This window comes from Xiphophorus couchianus, chromosome 3 (genome assembly GCF_001444195.1).
Source record: "Xiphophorus couchianus chromosome 3, X_couchianus-1.0, whole genome shotgun sequence".
NCBI lineage: Eukaryota > Metazoa > Chordata > Actinopteri > Cyprinodontiformes > Poeciliidae > Xiphophorus > Xiphophorus couchianus.
The window spans coordinates 11,339,749-11,361,214 of record NC_040230.1 but is presented as its reverse complement, the minus strand read 5'-3'; the positions used below and the strand labels follow the sequence as shown (position 1 = coordinate 11,361,214).

The following is a 21,466-nucleotide window of genomic DNA, read 5'->3' as shown; positions in this document are numbered from 1 at the left end:
AAATCACTATCTCTATTATAATCTATGGCTGCACTTGACTTGCTTCCCGAATCGTTTAGCCTAGCTCGCTGTCACTTACTCGGCAGTTGAGGAGTGAACAAGACGAACGTCTGGGATCTTGAGCGCCCCCTGCCATGAGGCAAGAGAACTGCCTGCCTCACCTCGAACCTGTTCTCTGCCGTTTATAATCGCTCATTACACGAAACACGTTACACAAACACAGTTGGTGACAAAAAGCACTGTACATTATATACATAAGCTAAATTATTGGAAATAAGTTCACATATTAAATTTGTTTAAACCATTTTATTGACGCCGTACAGCAACATGCTCTCTCCGCTTAGCAGCCAGCGCAGAGCCAGGGGTTGCGCAATCCAAGGTGAGGCAGAGCTCGCTGCTGCCTCACCGGCATCGCTTCCAAGCATTTGAATGGGAAAATAAGAAAATTCAGCGATTTTGAACAAATAAAAATCGAAATTGGTGAAGCTACATGAAAAATAAATATTTTTTAGTACAAACCACCGGATGAATATAACAATTTAAATTACTTTATGATTATATATTTTCTTTCTTTCCATGATGGCTGGTGAGGCACTGCCTCACCTGCCTCCCCTGACCGCACGTCACTGAAAATATTGAAAGATTAGTTTTTTCCTGCTATTAAACTTTACATGTGGTGCGCTTAGAGGTGAAGCAGCATACTTCATTGTAGGTGCAAAAAGGATCGTGTCCTGGAAAATGTTTGCAAATTACTGCTGGCTTTTGAAAGGACGACCTCAAGTCTGTAGGAGACTGTTTCTTTCTTGTTGTCGATTCATCCACTGACCTAAGGCAAGTGAGGTCTGCAGAGTGTTTGATGTTATTCTGGATCGTTTCTGATGTCTCATTGATGTGTTCTTGGAGTAATCTTGGTTGACCTATCACTCTTAGAAAGGTTAACCGCTGTTCAATGTTTTCTCCATTTTAAAAAGAGGTTCTCAACTTTAGTTCACAGGAGTCTCAAATTCTTAGAAACTGATTTTTGACCAGACTGATGTCGGTGACTTTGTTTTCGTTTCTTTAAACCGAGGCATAAAGTCTTGCTTTTTAAAAACTTTTAGCCTGCTTCATTTTTGACAGGTTCTATTTAAAACCTAGGTGTGCCTTATGACGCAGTACTCAGCTGTCTAAAAATGTGGATAACTCATGATTTAACAAGGTGAGCAATTATTTTTTCACACAAGGCCGGCTTGGGTGGAATAGACTTTTTTCTCTTCATAAATTAAATCATTACTTGACAACTGATGGGGTCTTTTTAAATTTCTGATCTTAAGATTTGTTTGCTAATCTTATGCAGGTAAAAAAAAAAAAACAGAAAAAAATCTGGGGTACAAATCTGTTTTCGAGCCGACATGAATTAAAACGTACTTCTTCTATGTTAGACCACCTCTGTTGCTCCGGATATTTTTTCTCTAATTAAGCGTAAATTTAAAATTAACCTCATGTACTTAATCACAAATAAATAACACCCTGATAAACATGTAACCTCTTGTCACTTCCGTTTTACGACCCTCTATTTTTAGTGTCCTCTAAAGCGGATGATCTAACGGTTATGAAACCTGCTACCTGTTCCTTCCTTCCTGTGACTCACCGTTTAAATGCTCGTATGAAGTCCTGTAAAGTCAAACTACTTCTAAAAGTCTTTGTTTGTGTTCAACCAACAATGATGCAACATTGTAATGGAGACTAAAGTATTTTCCGGTCCTCCTGCTGTTCTCTCTGTGGGGTTTTCAATTATTTTAAGGGCCTAGAATATAGAGAACACTTCACCCTCAGCTCTAGGAGGCAGCTGTTTCGCCGCTTTGCTCGGAAACATCAATATGCAGGATATGGACAGGTGAAGAGCCCAGAGAGAGATCAAGCCTTTGTTTCAACACTCCTGAAACAAAGGAGATCTGAGGCAGTTAGCTGTTCAAACAGCGAAAGCCTTCAGGCTTTTCACGACTCCCGAGGCTGTTGAAGGTGATAGTTGTACATCTGTGTTTACACTGAATCTCTAAAAGCGGGAAACAGAGGTTGAGATGATCTGCCAGAACCACCAGTCCACCCTTTAGGAATCCTCCTGAAAAATGCAGCATTGCAAATTATTCATTTTGCTGATTCGCTGACACCTTTGTGCTGCAGATAACGAGTGATAACATTGTTTGCTCACGTTACGCCGTTTCTCTGAATGATCGGTGTCAGCAGAAGCGGGCCGGCTTCGATGTTTCTCTCTTTATCTGTGTTTACTTCTGCTTTTGTGTCCTGAATGCTGACAAGGCAGCCTGAGCTAAAGCGCTTCCTCAAGTCGCCTCAGTGAACACGCACAAACAAAAACTCTTTCATCCACGGTGTCTGTATCTCACCTCTCTTTGTTGTCTGAATTGTAAAACCGCACTGGCTGTTCCTCATGTTTGCAACTTCATTCCTAGATTTACTTTAATGTCTGTTTTCAACAAACTATAGAACCATTCAGCTGGTTACTGACAGCTTTAAATCATCAGCTGGCAGTATTTTAGAGCGGCAGTGTAAGGGGGGGAAAGGTTGCTGGTATGGATCCCAAAGGGAAGGGAGGGATTACAAATTGAACAAAAAGAGGCGATTACTCCACTGAACGAACAAACAAAAAAAAAATCACATTTGTTTACTTTTATGTTCTTTTTCTTTAGTAGTTTTTTCATATTTCTATACTAGTGCTAAATGGATTATTAAAAGTGATAAATATTCTGATTAAATTGTTATTATTCCTATTGAAAAACTTGAGGCTCTGCTGTGTGATTGTGGATGACGGATTGAAGAGGGAAGATGTTTGACTGTCATGATGTTCTTCAGAGAGATTTCCCTGTTGTTCAAATCTATAAAAGAAACACAGAGTTCTTTAATTAAAAAAATATTAAAGCAGTCCAGCTGTCATGTCTTTGCTTTTCAGCTGGAAAATTAATTTCTGTATATTGCTCATAAAAGTAATCAGAAAAGATTGTTTACATTACCACCAGGCAGGTGTAATCAAAACAAACAGAAAAGCATACGACGCCCTGATTAGCAGGACATTATTCTTATCACCAATTGAGCAGAACTATCAGAAAACCTATCAGAGGTTTTCTTTGCCAAGGTTGAGCAACTTTGCAATAAATATGCAGAACAGTCAGACATTAGATGTGCAAATTTCATACATTCATGAAAGCGACAGACAGACTGCAACCACAGTAAGAGTCTGATTTTGTTTTTTTGGAAGCTCTAGACAGAAAAAAAGTCTCACCTCTGATTAGCTGTTGGCTAGTTTGTTGGCTGCTGTCCAGTGTGTTTGAGGCTTAAAGATTGTGCCACAACTTGTGATTTTACCTCAAAAAGCATGCAGGGAGTTTATGAAACTAAATCAGACACACAAACTGCTGATGACGAAACATTAACATTTTTTCTTATTTCAATTTCCCTGCCAATTTATTATACAAGGTTACGAGCTTGCTGTGTAAGTACATAGATATTTAGATAAAATCTGGGCCTATTGAGAAACACAAAGTTAATTAAATATGTTGTCTGTGTACATAATTGCATATAAATGTGTCCCAGTCTAGTCAGTCTTTACTCATGTACAGCACACAAAACACTGGAGTCTAATTAAGTGTAATGAGGAAAAAGACAAATACTTAGCATTTTGTGACTCAAAGTGGTCACTGCAGAAGCTCCCATCTTTTCCAGTTAGCAGGACATGAATCTTTAATTAAACTAAATTAGAGACAAAACCTTCCTCTGCTTTTAGAACATGGCTGCATTATCCAAAATATACTAAGCAGTTGCCACCTATCTTCAACCACTCTTAGTAAAATCTGCTGAACAAACTACGTCACGTTTTGCACCTGTTTCATATTTATACAAACATCTATTTATGTAGTTATTTTTTAAACCAAACAGTACAAGCTGTGTTTTCTAGCCTTTCACAAGCTGTGTGACAAACTGAGATGAAACACCTAAAATCACTTTTGATTCAATAAAGACTAACAGGTTTTAATCATTTCTATTTTTCTTAGAGCATACATTTATTTTTATATTTCCACAAAAACATTTTTGCATTTGATCTATTTTCAAAGTATTATAAAGCAGACTTGATGCAGGATTTGGAATAAAAGGTAATATTTAATAAGTGGTGAAATATTAACAAATTATCAAATGTGACAAACGGTACAAGATTGAAATCCTAATGAATCCTGTAATGGTTTTGATGAGAAAATGTTTATTTTAGTGATTAGAGACTTGAATTTGTCCCTCAAATTCTTAAAACTTGACTTTAACTTGGAAAAAATTACTTACACACACAAATGAAAACCATGCACTATTTTTCTTCCACTTCGTGCTTCAGTGTGAACTACTTTGTGCTGGTCTGATACATAAAATCCCAATTAAATAAATTTATATGCTTGGTTTTTTTTTAGCAGCATCAGAGAAACTGGTCAAATTTTCTGGGAAGATGGATGGAGTGAAACAGAGGGCATTCCTGTGGAAAGACTAAAAAAAGGCCTGACTGAGAAGGACGAATGTTCACCTTTTAGTTTCCAGTTCAGCAATCCTAAGAGTACAACCAGACCTACGAGAGCTTAAAGTCACTAAATCAAGTTTTCACCTGAGTCAAAGTCTGAATCTCTGGAAAGACTTTAAAATTGCTTTTAATCCCCTATCTTGGTAAGCTTGACGTATTTTCTTAAAAAAAAAGAAAAAAGAATGGACAACATTTTAACTTCTTAATTTAGAAAGCTGGTAGATGCACCAAAAGATCAGCAGCTTCTACTGCAGAGAGGATTTGACAAAATATTGACTCAGACAGGCTGAGTACAAAAACACATCACTGTTCAGTTTTTCCTTGTCTTTCAGACGATGCTGCACTATAATGTGCTGGACTATCACATAACATCTAAGTAAACGTTGTAAAATATTTTTTATTTTAACGTAAAAAAGATCAAGTGGTGCGAATACTTTTCCAAAGTAAAGTCCTGCCTAGATTAATAAACAAAATCATTATTACAGCAAACAAAAAGGGATAAACCAATGGATGAAAGAATAAAACCCTGGAGCTATAAGGACAAAGAAATAAACTGAGAAAAGTAAATGTGACGAGAGAAAAGGCAAGCAGCTACACACCTTACAGAATAAAACATAAATAAAAAGTACAATATAGTTCACTGCTCTCCAGTTAAACAGTCTGCTGGGGAGAAAGTTGTTGTATTTACCCAAAACATTTCATAACTATTCCAAATGTTTGGCCTTTTCAGATTCCAACCTATAACTTGGTGTGTTTTGGGAATAATATGGCAAACAATGTGAAGCTGAAGTATCTCAAAATAGTGTTTTGTAGTCTTGAAGGAACTCCAGTTCATTTCAAACTTGAATTTCTCTGCAAAACAAAACCACAGTCAATGTGTAAAAGGACTGAAAGAGTCTTTTTCAACTAGCATAATGAAAATAACATAAAATTAAAGCTTAATAGTCATTCTCATAAGCTCTTTTTGTCTATAATCTACAATGAAAATAAAGCTTAGAACAGAGGACAGTTAAATGGATAAAAACAAACTTTGTACCCAGGTTTTGACAGCGTAGTGCCGACATAGCAGTCTCACAACCACAAAAATGACACCTTCAGGAAATGCCTCTCAGAAACCACAGAAATCTTAGGCAGCAACACCCATAAACATGATTGTAACATCAAACAATCATGGGCATGTGTTACTTTTGCAGTCAGGGTAAAATTCATCAAGGATGGTGCAGACCAGTGCACACGATCTAGGAGAAATCAATGCCAGCAGAGAGTTTTCCAAAGACCTGCAATCACTGTCTCTTTTTCTAGGTTGCAGCAGGGAATACACAGAAGAAGCTATAGAAATCCTACTATACTGAACTATACTGTTAAAGCTGAATAATTTATACTCACATTTCCAATAAAGATGCTTTTGCTTCCTTTTTTCAAAAATGAAACATGTAGTATGGAAACAAACTTGTCTCAAAGCGAACCCAAAGCTTAAAGAACATCTTGTAAATATCACACTAGTTCTGCTGAAACTATAAACCTTTCCACCTAAATTCCTCTGTGTTTGAGAGACATTAAATTAAATCATCCCTGCACTTTACACTCATACAGACATTCATATGTAAACAGCTATACATATAGTATGTGTGCTATGCTTTCTGGGTCTTTATTTGTAAAAATAGTATTGAAAAGCATGAGCCATTCCTTCTACTTTCTATTTATGCAGTAATATATGTTGGTTTTTAAGACTACCATACCTGGCCCCAAAACACCCGATGTGCCACCTGAATAAAACGGAGCAAATAACCTTTCGACTGGATAGTTCCTGCGTAGGCAACTGTCTTTCAGCTTGCAACAAGTTGCTTAGCTCCAGCTGATGCCTTGACATCCTTGCCAGCAATAAAATATTTTATGGATTCATCTTGCTCTGCCAACACGGACTGAAGGGCTTCGTTCGCTTCCTCTGCCGTCATTCCAAACAACAGCCCTACGGTGCAATTCCACAACGGCGCAGAAAATCAACATCATCGTTAATATCTCCTTTTTTTTTTACTGATTTGCAAATTAGAAATTTAGCCGAAGAAACCAAACTCACCGGGACAAATCCCAGACAAGCACTGAAGGGAGATAAGAATTGAGTGGAATTGGTTATGAAGGCAGTGACCAGGATAGTATAACTAAGAGACTGGACCTGAAGGGATTGGGACTGAACAGATGTGTAGCCATAAGAAAACCATGAATCAGTGAGGTTAACCAGATAAAGGAGCTTAAATTTGTAAAGGAGCATTTAGATTTGACTGAGTCACATAAGAAGGTCATGTGATCTGATGCATTCAAATTTACCTTCTTCCAGAGTGATGGGCCCGTTGGGGCAAGAAGAGAGGCAGATGAAGTGACGCACCCATCATGTCTGGTGTGTAATGTAGCAAACTGAGGGGCAGCACTACGATCTGGAGTTGTTGGAGCTGGTCAGGTTTAGATTCACCAACATTATGAGGTCTGATTACTACCAGAATGTACTGGGTGACAATAGATTGTTTCTTCCCTGATGATGTTCTAGGATGACAATGCCAAGAATGAGACATCATGATCAGCCACCAGAGAGTTCAGACATTAACCCCATCGAGAATCTTTGGAATGGTCTGGAGAATCGTTTCCATCCTCTGATGACTCTCACCTCATCAATGCAAGATGTCTGTGAAAAATAAACACAACACTGGATGGAAAGAAACCTCGTGATTTTCATAAAATCAGTTATAATCTGCATGTGACTAATTAATGAAACGGAAAAACCTTCAGGAAACTGAACTGGCACAGAAGATAAAAGTCATTTACGGACTGAAAAATTTCACATTCCTCTCTAGATTTGACTTGACAAAACCTCATTGTCATAGTGAAACTAGATGCATTCTCTCAATCTAAAAATGTGCACAAACATTGAGTAGTAATACTCAGTAATAACAGTCATTATCTGGCAGTAAATAACCTCAGTGCAACAGCGACCTCAGGTGACCAAATGATGATAATGCTGATGCTCTGTTCACGTCTACATCACTAGTTTAACAAAGTAAAAATGTGAAAACCATTCACATGAATACTCATGAAGGCTTACTCGTGTTCATGACAGGTGTTATGTCACGTTTATGATGGTGTCGTGACTGTCTTATTCACAACCCATCAAAGTGTCACCGAAGTTTCTTCCAGTTGACCACAGAGCCTCTACTAGAACGTTAATCTGAGTTTTTTCATTGTCTCTGTCCCTTAAAGATTCCAGGTAACAGTTGTATGAAGTTTAAACAGACAGATTAATGTTTGCTGGTTAATCATTCAGTATTGTCTTAACTGATAAAAGGCTGTGTTTTAAATGTCTTTCATGCATTAATTATTACTGTGGCTAGAAATGCATCATTGATGATTAATTGCTAAACTCCAACATCATGATTACACCTGTTTGTGGAAAGCATTACCCACGCTGAGGTTTGGAAAGCAAAGTGTAGCAGATTTTTACCTGATAATAAATTTCCATTTGACTTGAAAAGATTTGCAACCTGGCAAACTCAGAGTAGGATGTTTTGCACGGCAGCAAAACAATGTGCTTTAAAAAAAAAAAAGATTAAGAGTATATCTGCTCAGGCTTTCTTGTAAAATGTTTATAACTTTTGAAATGTTTTCTTTTTAAGTAAATATTTCTAAGTCACATAAAGGCAAACAGATATCCAGATGTGGTGAAGCTTCATGTGATCACTTGGTATGTGACTTCTACACCCACTAATGTTCTGTTATCTCGCCTTCATCAGGGTGTTGCTTCCTCGTCTCTTGATTTCTCAATTACAGGAGCTCATTTCCTTTAGTTTTCTAAAAGGCGGAAACGGCAAATATCCCACATGTCTGTGCTGTTTGCAACAAGATCAGTATGACTGCAAAGGGAAAAAAAGTCAACTGTTCAACTGTCAGTAAAACATCTAAAAATATGACCATAATGATTTTCTGCAGTTATTTAGTGTTTTGATTTAATCTTTGGTTAAAAACAATCAGTTCTGCAGCTCATTGGAAGTAGAGACAGAATTAGCTCCAAGGCCAATAGCATGAAAATTAATAAGATTACATTAACAATAGGTTTCTAATAATGATTTTTCAATAAATTAGTTTTGCTCATTCTCTGGTGCTACAATGCTTCACAGATAATTCATGAAGCGTTTTTACACTCATTGGTCATGTTAAGAAATCTTGCCAGTAGAAACTTGACCCACTTTTGCCTTATGAACTGCCTTCATTCATCACAGCATAGATTCCACAACATGTTGGAAACATTCATCAGAGACTTTGGGCCACATCACCACAATAGCATCACACATTTGCTGCAAATCATTGGCTGAATATTCATGATGGAAATCTTTCATTCCACCCCAATTCAAAGGAGCCCTATTAAACTGAGATGTTGAGATTATGGGGCTGTTGGATTACAAAATACAAAATATTTTTGTGTTCAAGAAATAGGTTTTAGTTTATTTGAACTTTGCAGTGACCTGCTGGGAGTCGCCAGTCGTCTTAAAGGGATGTGCATGATCAGGTGGGCTGTGGCATTAAAATGCTCAGATGCTTCTAAGTGAGTTTATATGAATGTTGTTGCAAAGATCAATACTAATCTGACCAGGCCAGATCACTATAATCTGTTATTGTGCAGTCTAACGTTGAGAAAACATTTGTATTCTAGTAATTACCACTAACTGGATATTTTCTTCCTAACCACATCAAGCTGCTGCCATGTGATTGGATGATTCACAGTTTGTATCAGCAAGAAATTGAACAAGTATAACTAAACAAAGAGGTTTTTGAGTGTGCATATATGTTCATAATCAAATACGTTTACGGTGTGGCTAAGGGAAAAGACATCATGCAATAATCAATTAAATTTTAAAAGGTTTTAGGAGTTGTTTATAGATGTTCTTTTTTGGTTTATATTTAGAAATACAGCAGTGACTTTTACTTTGAGTATGAGCTTTTTTTATGTCTTAGTCTGAGAAAGGAAAGACTTTTCTATTGAACTCCATTCAAAGCGCACCTTTCTTATCTTCCCCATACTTCCTGTCACAATATAACTCTTAAGGGTAACAGAAACCAAAAGATTAGCTCTATAAAAGTGAGCACATTTATTTTGAAATAACAATCAATCTTAACATATATTTACAGAGTTTACGGAACTACAGTGCAGTTCCCGTTCAGTCAGAGCTGAAATAAAGTTACAGGTAAAGCAAATTTCCCTTTCTAAACAACGGTGAGAATAAACAGAAGTACATAACCTAACAAAAAGAAAAAAAAAATAAAACAGACTTTTGTTCCAACACCTCAGAGCGAGGGCTGGATCATCAGACATGCATACGTTGGCGTTCACCGTTTCACACCCACAGTCTCACATTGTCAGGAAGCGCTGACTGTAAAGACCAGATGAGGGTGACTGGTAAAGCGTACCATCACCAAACAGAACTTCAGAACTACTGCAGGCCTGAAAACCGAACTTTCTCACATTTCTTTCACACAAGGCATTCTCAGGCTGCAACACCTGCAGGCAGCATTGATGTTAAGACAAAGCAGGAGCGCCACTGAAATATAACCGAGACGCATTGGTTTAAAACAATGTCGGTGCAAATTGTGATCGGTAATTCTCACCTCACTTCTTATCTAACACTTTTAGTTTTGGCCAACAGTCACTATAGCTTTTAATGTGCAAGTTCACTTCTCCATTAATGGCACAATTTTCTTCTTTTTTGCAGCTTTTCTCATCCTATTGCGCTAACAGACAGTAAATGAGGAACATGAACTTCCTGTAACCTGCCACAATGTCATGCTGGAGAAAATACTTGTTTGCATTGCAAATTTGCTGTCAACATCTCTGTAGAACCTGGCGGGTGATGCAATCATGCAGACAGTTTTGTTATTCAAGCAGGTATCTTTCTTACAGTTTTATATTTGTTTAGTTAAACTGATGAGCAACCGGTTTGAAGGCTGAAGCTCACTGTCTCAGCTGGTAATCCTAGATAATAAGCCGCAGATCAGTGAAGTGTTGATCACTTTTAACAGTGAGAGCTACAATGGTTTGAAATAAAAGTTAATCATGAAATATGCAATTTTAGTGCAGTGTAATATCTCACCATGTTGAATCAATACCTTGTAGAATCAGTCACTAACATGTTCCAGTATTATATATTAGGTTCAACTATCCACTATTTAGTGGAATCGCAGTAAAGGTGGTTACGTTTAGATGTTCACCATATTTGTCAGAGTTTTACTTGTGAGAAGCATTTTGCATGTTGTCCAAAACTAAACTAAAAATAAACTTCTTCCACACGTCTTCCACAATGTGGTAAAGTTTGGGTTGTGTTTAGCTGTGACAGCATCAGCCGACCTGCTGCTGCCATCAACTTCTCCATCTAGTGATCATATGTTTGTCCCTGTCTTTTAGTGTTTAACCTGGATTTCATTCTCAGCTACCAGAGTTAAAGGGGCTGAATATAGTTTTTAAACCACTTTTTAAATTGGTAAAAGAGACATGATTTTCCTTCCACTTCTAAATGTGTTACTATGTGTTTCTCTATCACATTAAATCCCTATTCAATATTTGAAGTTTGATTTGTCATGTGATAAAACATGAACATGTCAAGGGACATGAACAGATAGGTAACCTACATTTCAGCAAGTCACATTTTAGCCCACAATTATGAAAAAAAGCCGAGTCACAAGCTCACAAACTCAGTTTCTTGCGTTTTCTTCTTCATTTTTCGTTAAAAAATGTAAATTTAAAGAAATAAATACATAAATTAAAACAACAACAAAAAAATGGACAGCATTTTTGGCAACAACCACAAGCTACAGGCATGCTGAAGTGCTGATGTTATCATTTAGTTTTAGTGAGTTTGCAAAAAGCGTGTGCAGTACGACCACAGAGCTGCAGACGATAAAAATAAGGAGTAAACAGGCTGTTTTTTTGTAAAACCACAACTTTTGCAGCAAATCTGTTATGTAGAACATTCAAACACTAAACATTGTTTCTAAGTTGGGCCTCTGATGATAAACCTTGACCTCTGCATAGGTGACTTCCTCAGGTTTTGCAGATGCTCTTGGTATTTTAGTCAGTGAAGATCCTGAATTTCTGGTTCGCTTAGGCCTCACATCAGCATACAGCACTTCCTAAAACAAGAGTGAGAAAAAGGGTTTATTCACAACCATTTCTCTGTAGTCACAACAATTATATAAAAAACCAGATAAGCACAGATATTTGAATAAAATTTCAATTTACCTCTGTGCTCACTGGGTCCTTGTAGATATAAGATGGTCTGTTCACACTCGCTACACGACTTGATGTGTCTAAAAACCATAAAAGCCTCATTAGAGGAAGTGAAAAAAACTCATAATACATTGAATGTTCAGAAAGAGAGTGATGAGAGATCATTTGCTCTGACCTATGTGGACTTCAAGTCTGCGAGCCGCTTTATGTCTACAAGAGGGAACGTAAAGAGCAACGATTAGATTTCTGAAATTGTTTGACTTCAAGTTTGTACAATTCAAATAGAGCACACTAGTTTTATTCCAGTTTATTTGGTAGATAATTCCTTTTAAGAGATTCTTAATAACTGCACCCTGATACTTCTTAGCATTCCTTGTATAGATCAGCAAAATCCTCAAAATAAACACAATTTTAATTGCAGAAGGACAATCTCCCAACTTTTCTAAGTTTAATACTTTTTATCTTTTACAAATGTAGGTGACTAAATAGAGTTATTCCACCACAACATGAGTACCGGTAAAAACAGGCCTACCTTCTGACGAAGGTAAGGTAAGCTGCAGCCGTCAGGATCCCTAAAAGCAGCACAGCAGAGATGATTATCGCACAAAGTATCCCTGCAGACATCTGTATCTGCTGGTTTTGTTCTGGGGCAGGCTCACCTAAAAAATGTCAAGCGAAATTATTTAGAGCGCTAAAATTATTATTTTAGTGCTCAGATCATATGTTAAAAATTAAACACACAAACTCAAGAAGTTGAGTGGTTTTTCCAAGCTTATTTACAATAGTTTGGCATCTAACAAATGATTCCTTACTTACCAGTAACAACAACAAGTTTGATGGTTTCTTCAAGTGATCCACTGGGGTATGTAGTTACAGTGCAGGTGTAAGTCCCTGAATCTGTGATTTTCACATCTCTAATCTTCAGTGACTGTTCTGTAAGATTCAATCTTTCCTTTAGTTGAGAATCTTTTATACTCATTCCATGCTGGGTGTTGAAAACAAGAATAATCGTGGACTCAAATTCCCACTGAACCTGAGTAATGTTTTCTGATCCTGGGGCTAACTGGCATTTCAAAATGACCTCTTTGCCAACATATCCAGTCGCTTTGAGTGTTTCTGCCTGAAGATCTGTAGAAAAAAAAAAGTTAACATGCTGAAGAGCCGAACAGAGAGTAATTTGAATGAGTTTGCATTTCAAAGTTTATAATTACAGTGTTATTTCTGATAAATTCGATTTTCTTTCTCAGAAAATAAAACAATGTTCTGTTTTCTGAAAGATGAACCCTTCAAAAAACACTTAGGATGTTTCAATTCTGTCAAGGAACTTCAGATTTTTTTTAGTGTGAACCATAACTATTCAGGAACTTAATAAATGAAAATGCGTCAGAATTTTAAAACAAGAGTCTCACCTGGAAATGATGTGATGAAAATTAGAGTTACAACAAGGAGTCTGTTGCAGGTTCTCATTGCAGCGAACTACACGCCATAAAACACAGTTACTGAAGTTAATTATGTTATTTTAACTTTATTGTCGCCTTTTAATCAACTCGGTAAAAACTTACCGTCGGTCCGTGGAGCGGAGACAGGAGCAAATTTAGAAATGTAAAATCATTTGAAGGCACAGGAGTAAAACCTTTTAGGAAGCGGAACAAAACCTAAACGAGACCACAAAGCAAAAGTTCCTCCAACAGCTCTGCCAATCCATTCCCCCGGAGTGTCCCAGTTGACCGAGATTATAAATGAAATCTGATCAAAATATTAACTACTTTTCACCATAAGCAGGAGCACATTAGTGCTACAGGAGGGATTTTACATTTTTCAAAAGTTGCATAAGATACTAACATTAAGAAGCAATTAAAAAAAAAAATCCCTGCCGAACTTTTCTGACTGACCGCCTGATGTTTCTAAGATTATCGTCGGTAAAGATGATTTCTGTCCTGCTCAACACTGACCTCTTGTGGTGAACTTCATGTAAGCGTTTTGCACATATGGCTTGTGAGTTAAAAATACACATAACGTTTATGGTGGTTAGAAATCAAGCATTTGCTAAAGAAAAAGTTTTTAAGTAATATTTTGTCTTAAACAGCATATATGCCCACTCCACTGGTGTATTTTAATGAAAAAAAAGTTAAATATAAAGAATAGCAGTACAATTGTTACTAAGAATATTTTAACACACACACTTTTCTGTTTGTCAATAAATAAAAACGTAGAACTGTACATAATATTTTCATTCCATCGTGTTTTAAGTGACACAGGATCTAAATATGACACACTGAAGTTTTTAGTTTTAACCTGAAATTTGAAAGTTGGTGTCATTTAGTTTTTGACCAGAATGTGGCATCACTTTGATTTTGTTTCATTTTCAAATGAAGAAAAGTGAATAAATTTGTTTTCACAGGAAGATGAGACTTAATGATTGTAAAAGAGATCACATTATTCTCTCAGAGGCCAGGTTGGGAAAACTTTTGCAGACGGAAAAGAAGACAGGAAAAATGAATAAAAGAAGAAAGTAGCTTAATTTACACGAGACACAACATATTTTCTGGTCAGTTAAATATCTGGCCGTCATTGCTTTCTTCTTCCTGGTTATCAGGCTCTCAGTTTGTTGCATGTGCTTTGTCCGGAAAAGGTTAACACTTGTGGGCGGTCTCAGTGGTTGTGAAGCCACCAGAGTTAGAGGTTAGTGGTTTTTCAAATCTTTAGTCACAACTGTTGCTTCTCTTGCTCAAAGTCAGATTTGCAACTGATGGTTTTCTTGTAATGACTGAGCTGTGGATCTCTGATACCTTCTCACAATGGCTGAGTTTATAATCAAATAAAGGTTTAATTATCCAGGTCAATTAACTGATTGAGAAACTTGTGAGGAAAATTGTTTTCATTGGATTTTATTCAAGGCCACCAGAGTAAAAGGGGCTGAATATAGTTTTTAAGACAAGTTTTTGTTTGGTGAAAAATTATTATTTTAATTCCCTTTCAAAATGATGTTAGTTTTTGTTGCTGTATCACATTAAATCCCAATACAAAGAGTAACATTTGATTTGTCATGTGAAAATAATCAAGGGATATGAACAGTTTTGTTAGATATGATACAAAAACTACACACATCTGATAATCATGAAAATGCTGTTTCACAAGCTCACATAAACACAAGGTCCCCTGCCTAGTTCAAAAAAACCATAAATGAAAACAATTGAAAATGGAAAACATTTTGGCAAGCAGCAATCACAAGTTATAGACATGCTGAAATGCTGATATTATCATTTAGCTGGAAGTTTGATTGAGTTTGTCAATAGCGTGTGCAGAACGACCAGAGAGCTGGAGATGATTTTATTTTTTTCATAAAACCAGCTCTGTTGCAGCAAATCTGTTCTGTACAACATTCACTAAACACTAAACTGTTTTTAAGTTGGGCCTCTGATGATAAACCTTGACATCCCCTTAGGTGACTTCCTCAGGTTTTGCAGATACTCTTGGTATTTTAGTCAGTGAAGATCCTGAATTTCTGGTTCACTTAGGCCTCACATCAGCGTACAGCACTTCCTACAGCAAGCATCAGAAAAAGTGTTTATTCACAACCATTTCTCTACAGTGATGGCAATTTTATCTAAAAAAACAGACTAAAAAACAATTTTTGCTTCAAAATTTTCATTTACATCTGATCTCACTGGTCCCTGTAGTTCACACTCACTACATGTCCCCGAGGGACACGGTCGAACGCCTTCTCCAAGTCCACAAAGCACATGTAGACCTGTTGGGCGAACTCCTATGCACCCTCCAGGACCCTGCTGAGGGTGTAGAGCTGGTCCAGTGTTCCACGACCAGGATGAAAACCACACTGCTCTTCCTGAATCCGAGGTTCGACTATCCAACGGACCCTCCTCTCCAGGACCCCTGAGTAGACCTGGCCAGAGAGGCTTAAGAGTGTGACCCGCCTATAATTAGAGCACACCCTCTGGTCCCCCTTTTTGAACAGGGGGACCACCACCCCAGTCTACCAATCCAGAGGAACTGAACCCGATGTCTATGCGATATTGCAGAGTCGCGTCAACCAACACAACCCTACAACATCCAGAGCCTTAAGGAACTCCGGGCGGATCTCATCCACCCCCGGGGCCTTGCCACCGAGGAGCTTTTTAACCACCTCGGCGACCTCGCCCCCAGAGATTGGAGAGCCCAACCCAGAGTCCCCAGGCTCAGCTTCCTCAATGGAAGACATGCTGGTGGGATTGAGGAGGTCTTTGAAGTACTCTGCCCACCGGCCCACAACGTCCCGAGTTGAGGTCAGCAGCACACCATCCCCACTATAAACAGTGTTGGTGCTGCACCGCTTCCCCCTCCTGAGATGCTGGATGGTGGACCAGAATTGCCTTGAAGCCGTACGGAAGTCTTTCTCCATGGTCTCTCCAAACTCCTCCCACGCCCGAGTTTTTGCCTCAGCAACCACCCGAGCAGCATGCCGCTTTGCCCGCCGGTACCCATCAGCTGCTTCCGGAGTCCCACAGGCCAAAAAGGCCCGATAGGACTCCTTCTTCAGCCTGACGGCATCCCTCACCGAAGGTGTCCACCAACGGGTTCGAGGGTTGCCGCTGTGACAGGCACCGACAACCTTGCGCCCACATCTCCGATAAGCCGCCTCGACAATGGAGGCACGGAACATGGTCCACTAAGACTCCATGCCCCCCACATCCCCCAGAACCTGTTCAAAGTTCTGCCAGAGATGGGAGTTAAAGCTCCGTCTCACAGGGGATTCCGCCAGACGTTCCCAGCAGACCCTCACAACACGTTTTGGCCTGCCAGGTCTGACCGGCATCCTCCCCCACCACCGGAGCCAACTCACCACCAGGTAGTGGTCAGTGGACAGCTCCGCACCTCTCTTCACCCAAGTGTCCAAGACATACAGCCACAGATCCAATGAAACAATGACAAAGTCGATCACCAAACTGCGGCCTAGGGTGTCCTGGTGCCAAGTGCATGTATGGACACCCTTATGCCTGAACATGGTGATTGTTATTCAAGTTTATCTGGTAGATAATTCCTTTTAAGACAGGCTTAATAACTGCACCCTGATACTTCTTAGCATTCCTTGTGTAGATCAGCAAAAGCCTCAAAATAAGCACAATTTTAATTGCAGTAGGACAATCTCCCAACTTTTCTAAGTTTAATACTTTTTATCTTTTACAAATGTAGGTGACTAAATAGAGTTATTTCACCACAACATGAGTACCGGTAAAAACAGGCCTACCTTCTGACGAAGGTAAGGTAAGCTGCAGCCGTCAGGATCCCTAAAAGCAGCACAGCAGAGATGATTATCGCACAAAGTATCCCTGCAGACATCTGTATCTGCTGGTTTTGTTCTGGGGCAGGCTCACCTAAAAAATGTCAAGCGAAATTATTTAGAGCGCTAAAATTATTATTTTAGTGCTCAGATCATATGTTAAAAATTAAACACACAAACTCAAGAAGTTGAGTGGTTTTTCCAAGCTTATATAGTTGGCATCTAACTAATGATTCCTTACTTACCAGTAACAACAACAAGTTTGATGGTTTCTTCAAGTGATCCACTGGGGTATGTGGTTACAGTGCAGGTGTAAGTCCCTGAATCTGTGATTTTCACATCTCTAATCTTCAGTGACTGTTCTGTAAGATTCAATCTTTCCTTTAGTTGAGAATCTTTTATACTCATTCCATGCTGGGTGTTGAAAACAAGGATAATCGTGGACTCAAATTCCCACTGAACCTGAGTAATGTTTTCTGATCCTGAGGCTAACTGGCATTTCAAAATGACCTCTTTGCCAACATATCCAGTCGCTTTGAGTGTTTCTGCCTGAAGATCTGTAGGATAAACAAAGTGAACATACTGAAGAGCAGAACAGAGAGTAATTTGAATGAGTTTGCATTTTTAAATACATAATTATGGTGTTATTTTTATTACTTGATCAATTAAATTTTCTTTCTCAGAAAACAATGTTCTTTTCTCTGTCAAGATGAACTCCTCACAAAAACACTTAGGATGTTTCACTTTTGTCAAGGAACTTAAGAAACTCCCATATTTAGTGTGAACCATAACTATTCAGGAATCAAACTGCATTGTAAAACTTCTATTATAGATATTATAATAGATAATAGATTGTCTATTATCTTCTATTATCTATTATCTTCTACTCTTGCGTTATTAAGTCAAATGTTCATTTTAATGCACTTCTGAGTTTACAAATCTTGAGGATAATGTCCTGTTCACACTAAATGTTTTTGAACAGAATTCATTGTGATGTTTGATAAAATTCATTATCAGATCAGAAATTTTGTTTATGCAATTTGAAACAAGAATTTAAATTGTTCTTAAGCAAAAATAAGTAGTTATTTTAGCTTGACAGAGTGAGTAAAAATATTAGAGAAATGTGGCTCTTTAACAGAAGTGAGGACAGTTTTCTGTCTTGCATATTGTGAAATAATTATTTGGTTTAAATTGGAGTGTTGTTAAAACGTACAATCCAAGATTAATGAACTTACACAAACAATGTTTAGACAACTTGCCTCTAGTTGTTCAATGAACTTCATGAACTTTAATTTCTGAGTTAAAACCAAAACAATTTTCTTGTCCTAAATTGCATTTTCAAGGCAGCATTCATGGACTTTCATTTTCAAGTTAAACCACCTTCAAATGTTTTAGTGTGGCACCAGAATTTTAAAATAAAAGTCTCACCTGGAAATGATGTGATGAAAATTAGATTTACAACAGGAAGTATGTTGGAGGTTCTCATTGCAGCGACTACAGATCATAAAAACACAATTAGTAAAAGCATTTTTTAAATTTAATTATCATTGATTTATTTAAATCAACTTCAGAGGAACTTACCGTTTGTCCGTGGAGCAGAGGCAGGTGTGATGAAAGAACTGTTAAACCATTTGAAGGCGGAGCAGTAAAAACTGACAAGAAGTGGAACAAAAGCTAAACCAAAAGCTGACCACAAAGCAAAAGTTCCTACAATAGCTCTGCCAGCCCACTGCCTCGGTGCCCCAGTTGAGCAAGATTATAAATAAAATCAATGTGATATGGCGCTGCTCGAAAATACTAATTTCTTTTGACCCAAGCATCAACACTTTTAGGAATGATTTTATGATTTCAAAAAGTTTGACAAGATATTTACAATAAGAAGTTAAAAAAAAATGTTCTGAACTTATCTGACTGACCGCCTCATATTTCCAAAGACATTAGATTGCCGATGACAAACATGACTCCTGTCCTATTCAACTCTGACCTCTTGTGGTGATCGTCATATAAACTTTCTCGATGAATGTCTTGAAATGCTGTGCATATTTCTTCTGAGTTTATGGTGTTTTGAATGCAGAATTTGCTAAAATTGCTCCAATAAGTAATATTTATATAGCACAGAGACCTACAGTACTTAACATTTGACCCAGATATGGCCTCACATCTGTTTTTGTTCTCTTTTCACATGAAGGATGATGAAGAAATACATTATGATAGGAGGATGAAACTTGTAAATATTTAATTTACTTATATGCTGGACAGTTAAGTCTCTGGCAGTGACTCAGTCTTTGCTTTCCTCTTCTTGGTTATCAGGTTCTCAGTTCTGTTGCACGTGCTTCGTCCGGAAACGGTTAACACTTATGAGCGGTCTCAGTGGTTTGAAGCCAGCAGAGTTGGATGTTAGTGGTTTTTCACACCTTTTGTCACAACTATTGCTTCTTAAAGGTCATTTATTATTTGCGCAGACAAAAATATCCCCTCTTACATGGACTCATATAATATTAAACTATTACAGTACAATGAAGCTCAATATGTAAAAACTTTTACTAATCACAATTGCATGAAAACTGCTGGTGTTATTTTTAATTCACAGATCAGTGAATCCTGGTCATTATCGATAAATAAACCATTAAATATCAAGAATATCTCATCAGTACAAGTGTTGCTAGTTAATACACACACTTCTCAGATTTTTGTCAAGAAATACAAACTTTAAATCATGTCTCATTTTGATCATTTTGTTGTATTTTTCCATCACACACCATCTAAATAAATACCGATGTTTGTAGTTTAGCATAAAATTGGAAAAAGGTTCAAGTGTTAGGAACACGTTGATCTGTATTATGTTTCTTTGTAGCCAACAAAAACACAGTTCTAAAATGAGACACAGGGAGAAGGAAAAGATGAAGCAGAGTTTAAAACATTAAACAGATTTTATCTCAATATGTACTGACTGTGTCAGGAAGTAAAAGCTCGTCTCAGTCAGCAGTTTGAGTGAGGAAGTTAAAAATAGGATGACAGCAGGCTGAAGATTATAGGGAAGGAAAGTGGTTTCATTCAAACCGTAACTCAGTCTCATCATATTGATCTTTTTTTAGAGAAGTTACTCAAATAGGTGACATATAAACATCTCCTCCAATCAGAGTCCCACGTTCAGGAGCTCCCAGGTGTCCAAGTAGGCAATGAGGTCAGTGATCCATGCTGGTTTCATTTAACTCGATCCCAGCATGTAAAGACGAAGGTGAAAAAATATCAGGAATCATAACAAAGTTGCAGCTCTATATCCAAAGTTTTTCTATTAACAGAAAGACCTCAGAAAATATTGTCCTGTTCGTTTTATGACAGATTTTTACATAAAACGAGATGATTAGTGACAAACCTAAAAAGTAGAAAAAGATTAATATCTGGTGCAAAAGTCCTCACACAGTTTTTATTTTGTGGGACTTGTGTCAGCCCTGTCAGGTCCTGTGTTGATACTCGCATATATAAAGAAATATTTAAACTTTCTTTGCATTTTGTTGCCGTTCATATATCTGTGGGTATGTTCACTAAGAAGATGATCAGTAAAGATCATTAGAATATTTACACCCACAGAAAATCAAAAGAGTGAGAGTGGAGTAGATTTAATTTAATTATTTACAACGTTTTACAGAGTTAGACAGGTATTAATAATCGGTGCATCAATGTGTCTTTAGCAGAAACTAAAAGTGCTAATTTCTTCAGCAAGTATATATTTCCAAATAATTTCTGTTGCTGTTTCTTATACAAAATGATAAAAAAAAACAGATATACAAAAGGGGAAAAAAAGTAATACATGTATATCTATTTAAATTTCCAAACAAGATCTTAGAAGTGAAAGACTTTCCATTTCAAATCAGGTTTTTCTGAGCTTTCGGCAAAGTCCAACGCTTCTTTAAAGTTGTTCTGTACTTTTCGTTGGAGGTTTTCTTCAGTAGCTGCATTTATCTGAGGATTGAACAGGAAAAATGTACGATGTTAATAAATGCATTGTATAATTACAACTATAATAGAGTGACTCACCTGCTGTCTTACATTAACCCTTTCAGATTAATTACACTGATGACCAAAGCTGAGAATGACCAACAGGGGGCAGTACAGGATGCTGTGTATGACAGAGAGGATTCAGTCAAACAGAAGCAGAAACGACGTACAGTGAACATCTTACCTCTCAGATCCAGAACAGCAGAGTTTTCCTTCCTGGTCACCATGTTTCTGGCAGTGCAGGTGTAATTCCCAATGTCTTTAGCCTCTAACTTCTCTATGACAAACATGGAGGTGTTGACATGCGTTTCATTTCCATTAAATGTCCAGCTGAAGTTTGCTGGAGGAACAAAAACTGCTGTGCACTGCAGTG

General features: G+C 37.6%; 2 protein-coding genes and 1 long non-coding RNA gene across 3 annotated transcripts; all 3 read right to left on the bottom strand.

Moving 5' to 3' along the window:
* Nucleotides 1-9,660: 9,660 nt before the first annotated feature.
* On the bottom strand, nucleotides 9,661-14,530 carry LOC114142399 (T-cell immunoreceptor with Ig and ITIM domains-like). Its single transcript, XM_028013669.1, has 7 exons — nucleotides 13,379-14,530; nucleotides 13,226-13,292; nucleotides 12,633-12,944; nucleotides 12,349-12,475; nucleotides 11,992-12,026; nucleotides 11,829-11,896; nucleotides 9,661-11,719 (listed from the first exon to the last, which is right to left on the bottom strand). Exons 2-7 carry the CDS (start codon nucleotides 13,281-13,283, stop codon nucleotides 11,561-11,563), a joined length of 759 nt encoding a protein of 252 aa, XP_027869470.1. The 5' UTR covers nucleotides 13,284-13,292; nucleotides 13,379-14,530; the 3' UTR covers nucleotides 9,661-11,560.
* An 8-nt stretch (nucleotides 14,531-14,538) lies between these two features.
* Nucleotides 14,539-18,730, bottom strand: LOC114142401 (T-cell immunoreceptor with Ig and ITIM domains-like). The gene is made up of 5 exons (XM_028013671.1): nucleotides 18,676-18,730; nucleotides 18,523-18,588; nucleotides 17,340-17,651; nucleotides 17,062-17,188; nucleotides 14,539-15,359 (listed from the first exon to the last, which is right to left on the bottom strand). The coding sequence occupies exons 2-5, from the start codon at nucleotides 18,578-18,580 to the stop codon at nucleotides 15,338-15,340; spliced, it is 519 nt and encodes a 172-aa protein (XP_027869472.1). The 5' UTR covers nucleotides 18,581-18,588; nucleotides 18,676-18,730; the 3' UTR covers nucleotides 14,539-15,337.
* A 2,105-nt stretch (nucleotides 18,731-20,835) lies between these two features.
* On the bottom strand, nucleotides 20,836-21,414 carry LOC114140588 (uncharacterized). Its single transcript, XR_003594610.1, has 3 exons — nucleotides 21,278-21,414; nucleotides 21,133-21,214; nucleotides 20,836-21,057 (listed from the first exon to the last, which is right to left on the bottom strand). It is a non-coding gene; the product is annotated as an uncharacterized LOC114140588 (long non-coding RNA).
* Between the last annotated feature and the right edge of the window lie 52 nt (nucleotides 21,415-21,466).

What these genes read in the sequence shown, in the direction of transcription:
- LOC114142401 (XM_028013671.1), bottom strand. Translation starts at nt 18,580, where the DNA reads ATGAGAACCTCCAACATACTTCCTGTTGTAAATCTAATTTTCATCACA. An exon ending in CAAACTTGTTGTTGTTACTG is followed by an intron (nt 17,189 to 17,339) that starts GTAAGTAAGGAA and finishes GACATTTTTTAG; the next exon opens with GTGAGCCTGCCCCAGAACAA. An exon ending in TACCTTACCTTCGTCAGAAG is followed by an intron (nt 15,360 to 17,061) that starts GTAGGCCTGTTT and finishes TGCTTGCTGTAG; the next exon opens with GAAGTGCTGTACGCTGATGT.
- LOC114142399 (XM_028013669.1), bottom strand. Translation starts at nt 13,283, where the DNA reads ATGAGAACCTGCAACAGACTCCTTGTTGTAACTCTAATTTTCATCACA. An exon ending in TACCTTACCTTCGTCAGAAG is followed by an intron (nt 12,027 to 12,348) that starts GTAGGCCTGTTT and finishes TCCCTCTTGTAG; the next exon opens with ACATAAAGCGGCTCGCAGAC. An exon ending in CAGACTTGAAGTCCACATAG is followed by an intron (nt 11,897 to 11,991) that starts GTCAGAGCAAAT and finishes TATGGTTTTTAG; the next exon opens with ACACATCAAGTCGTGTAGCG.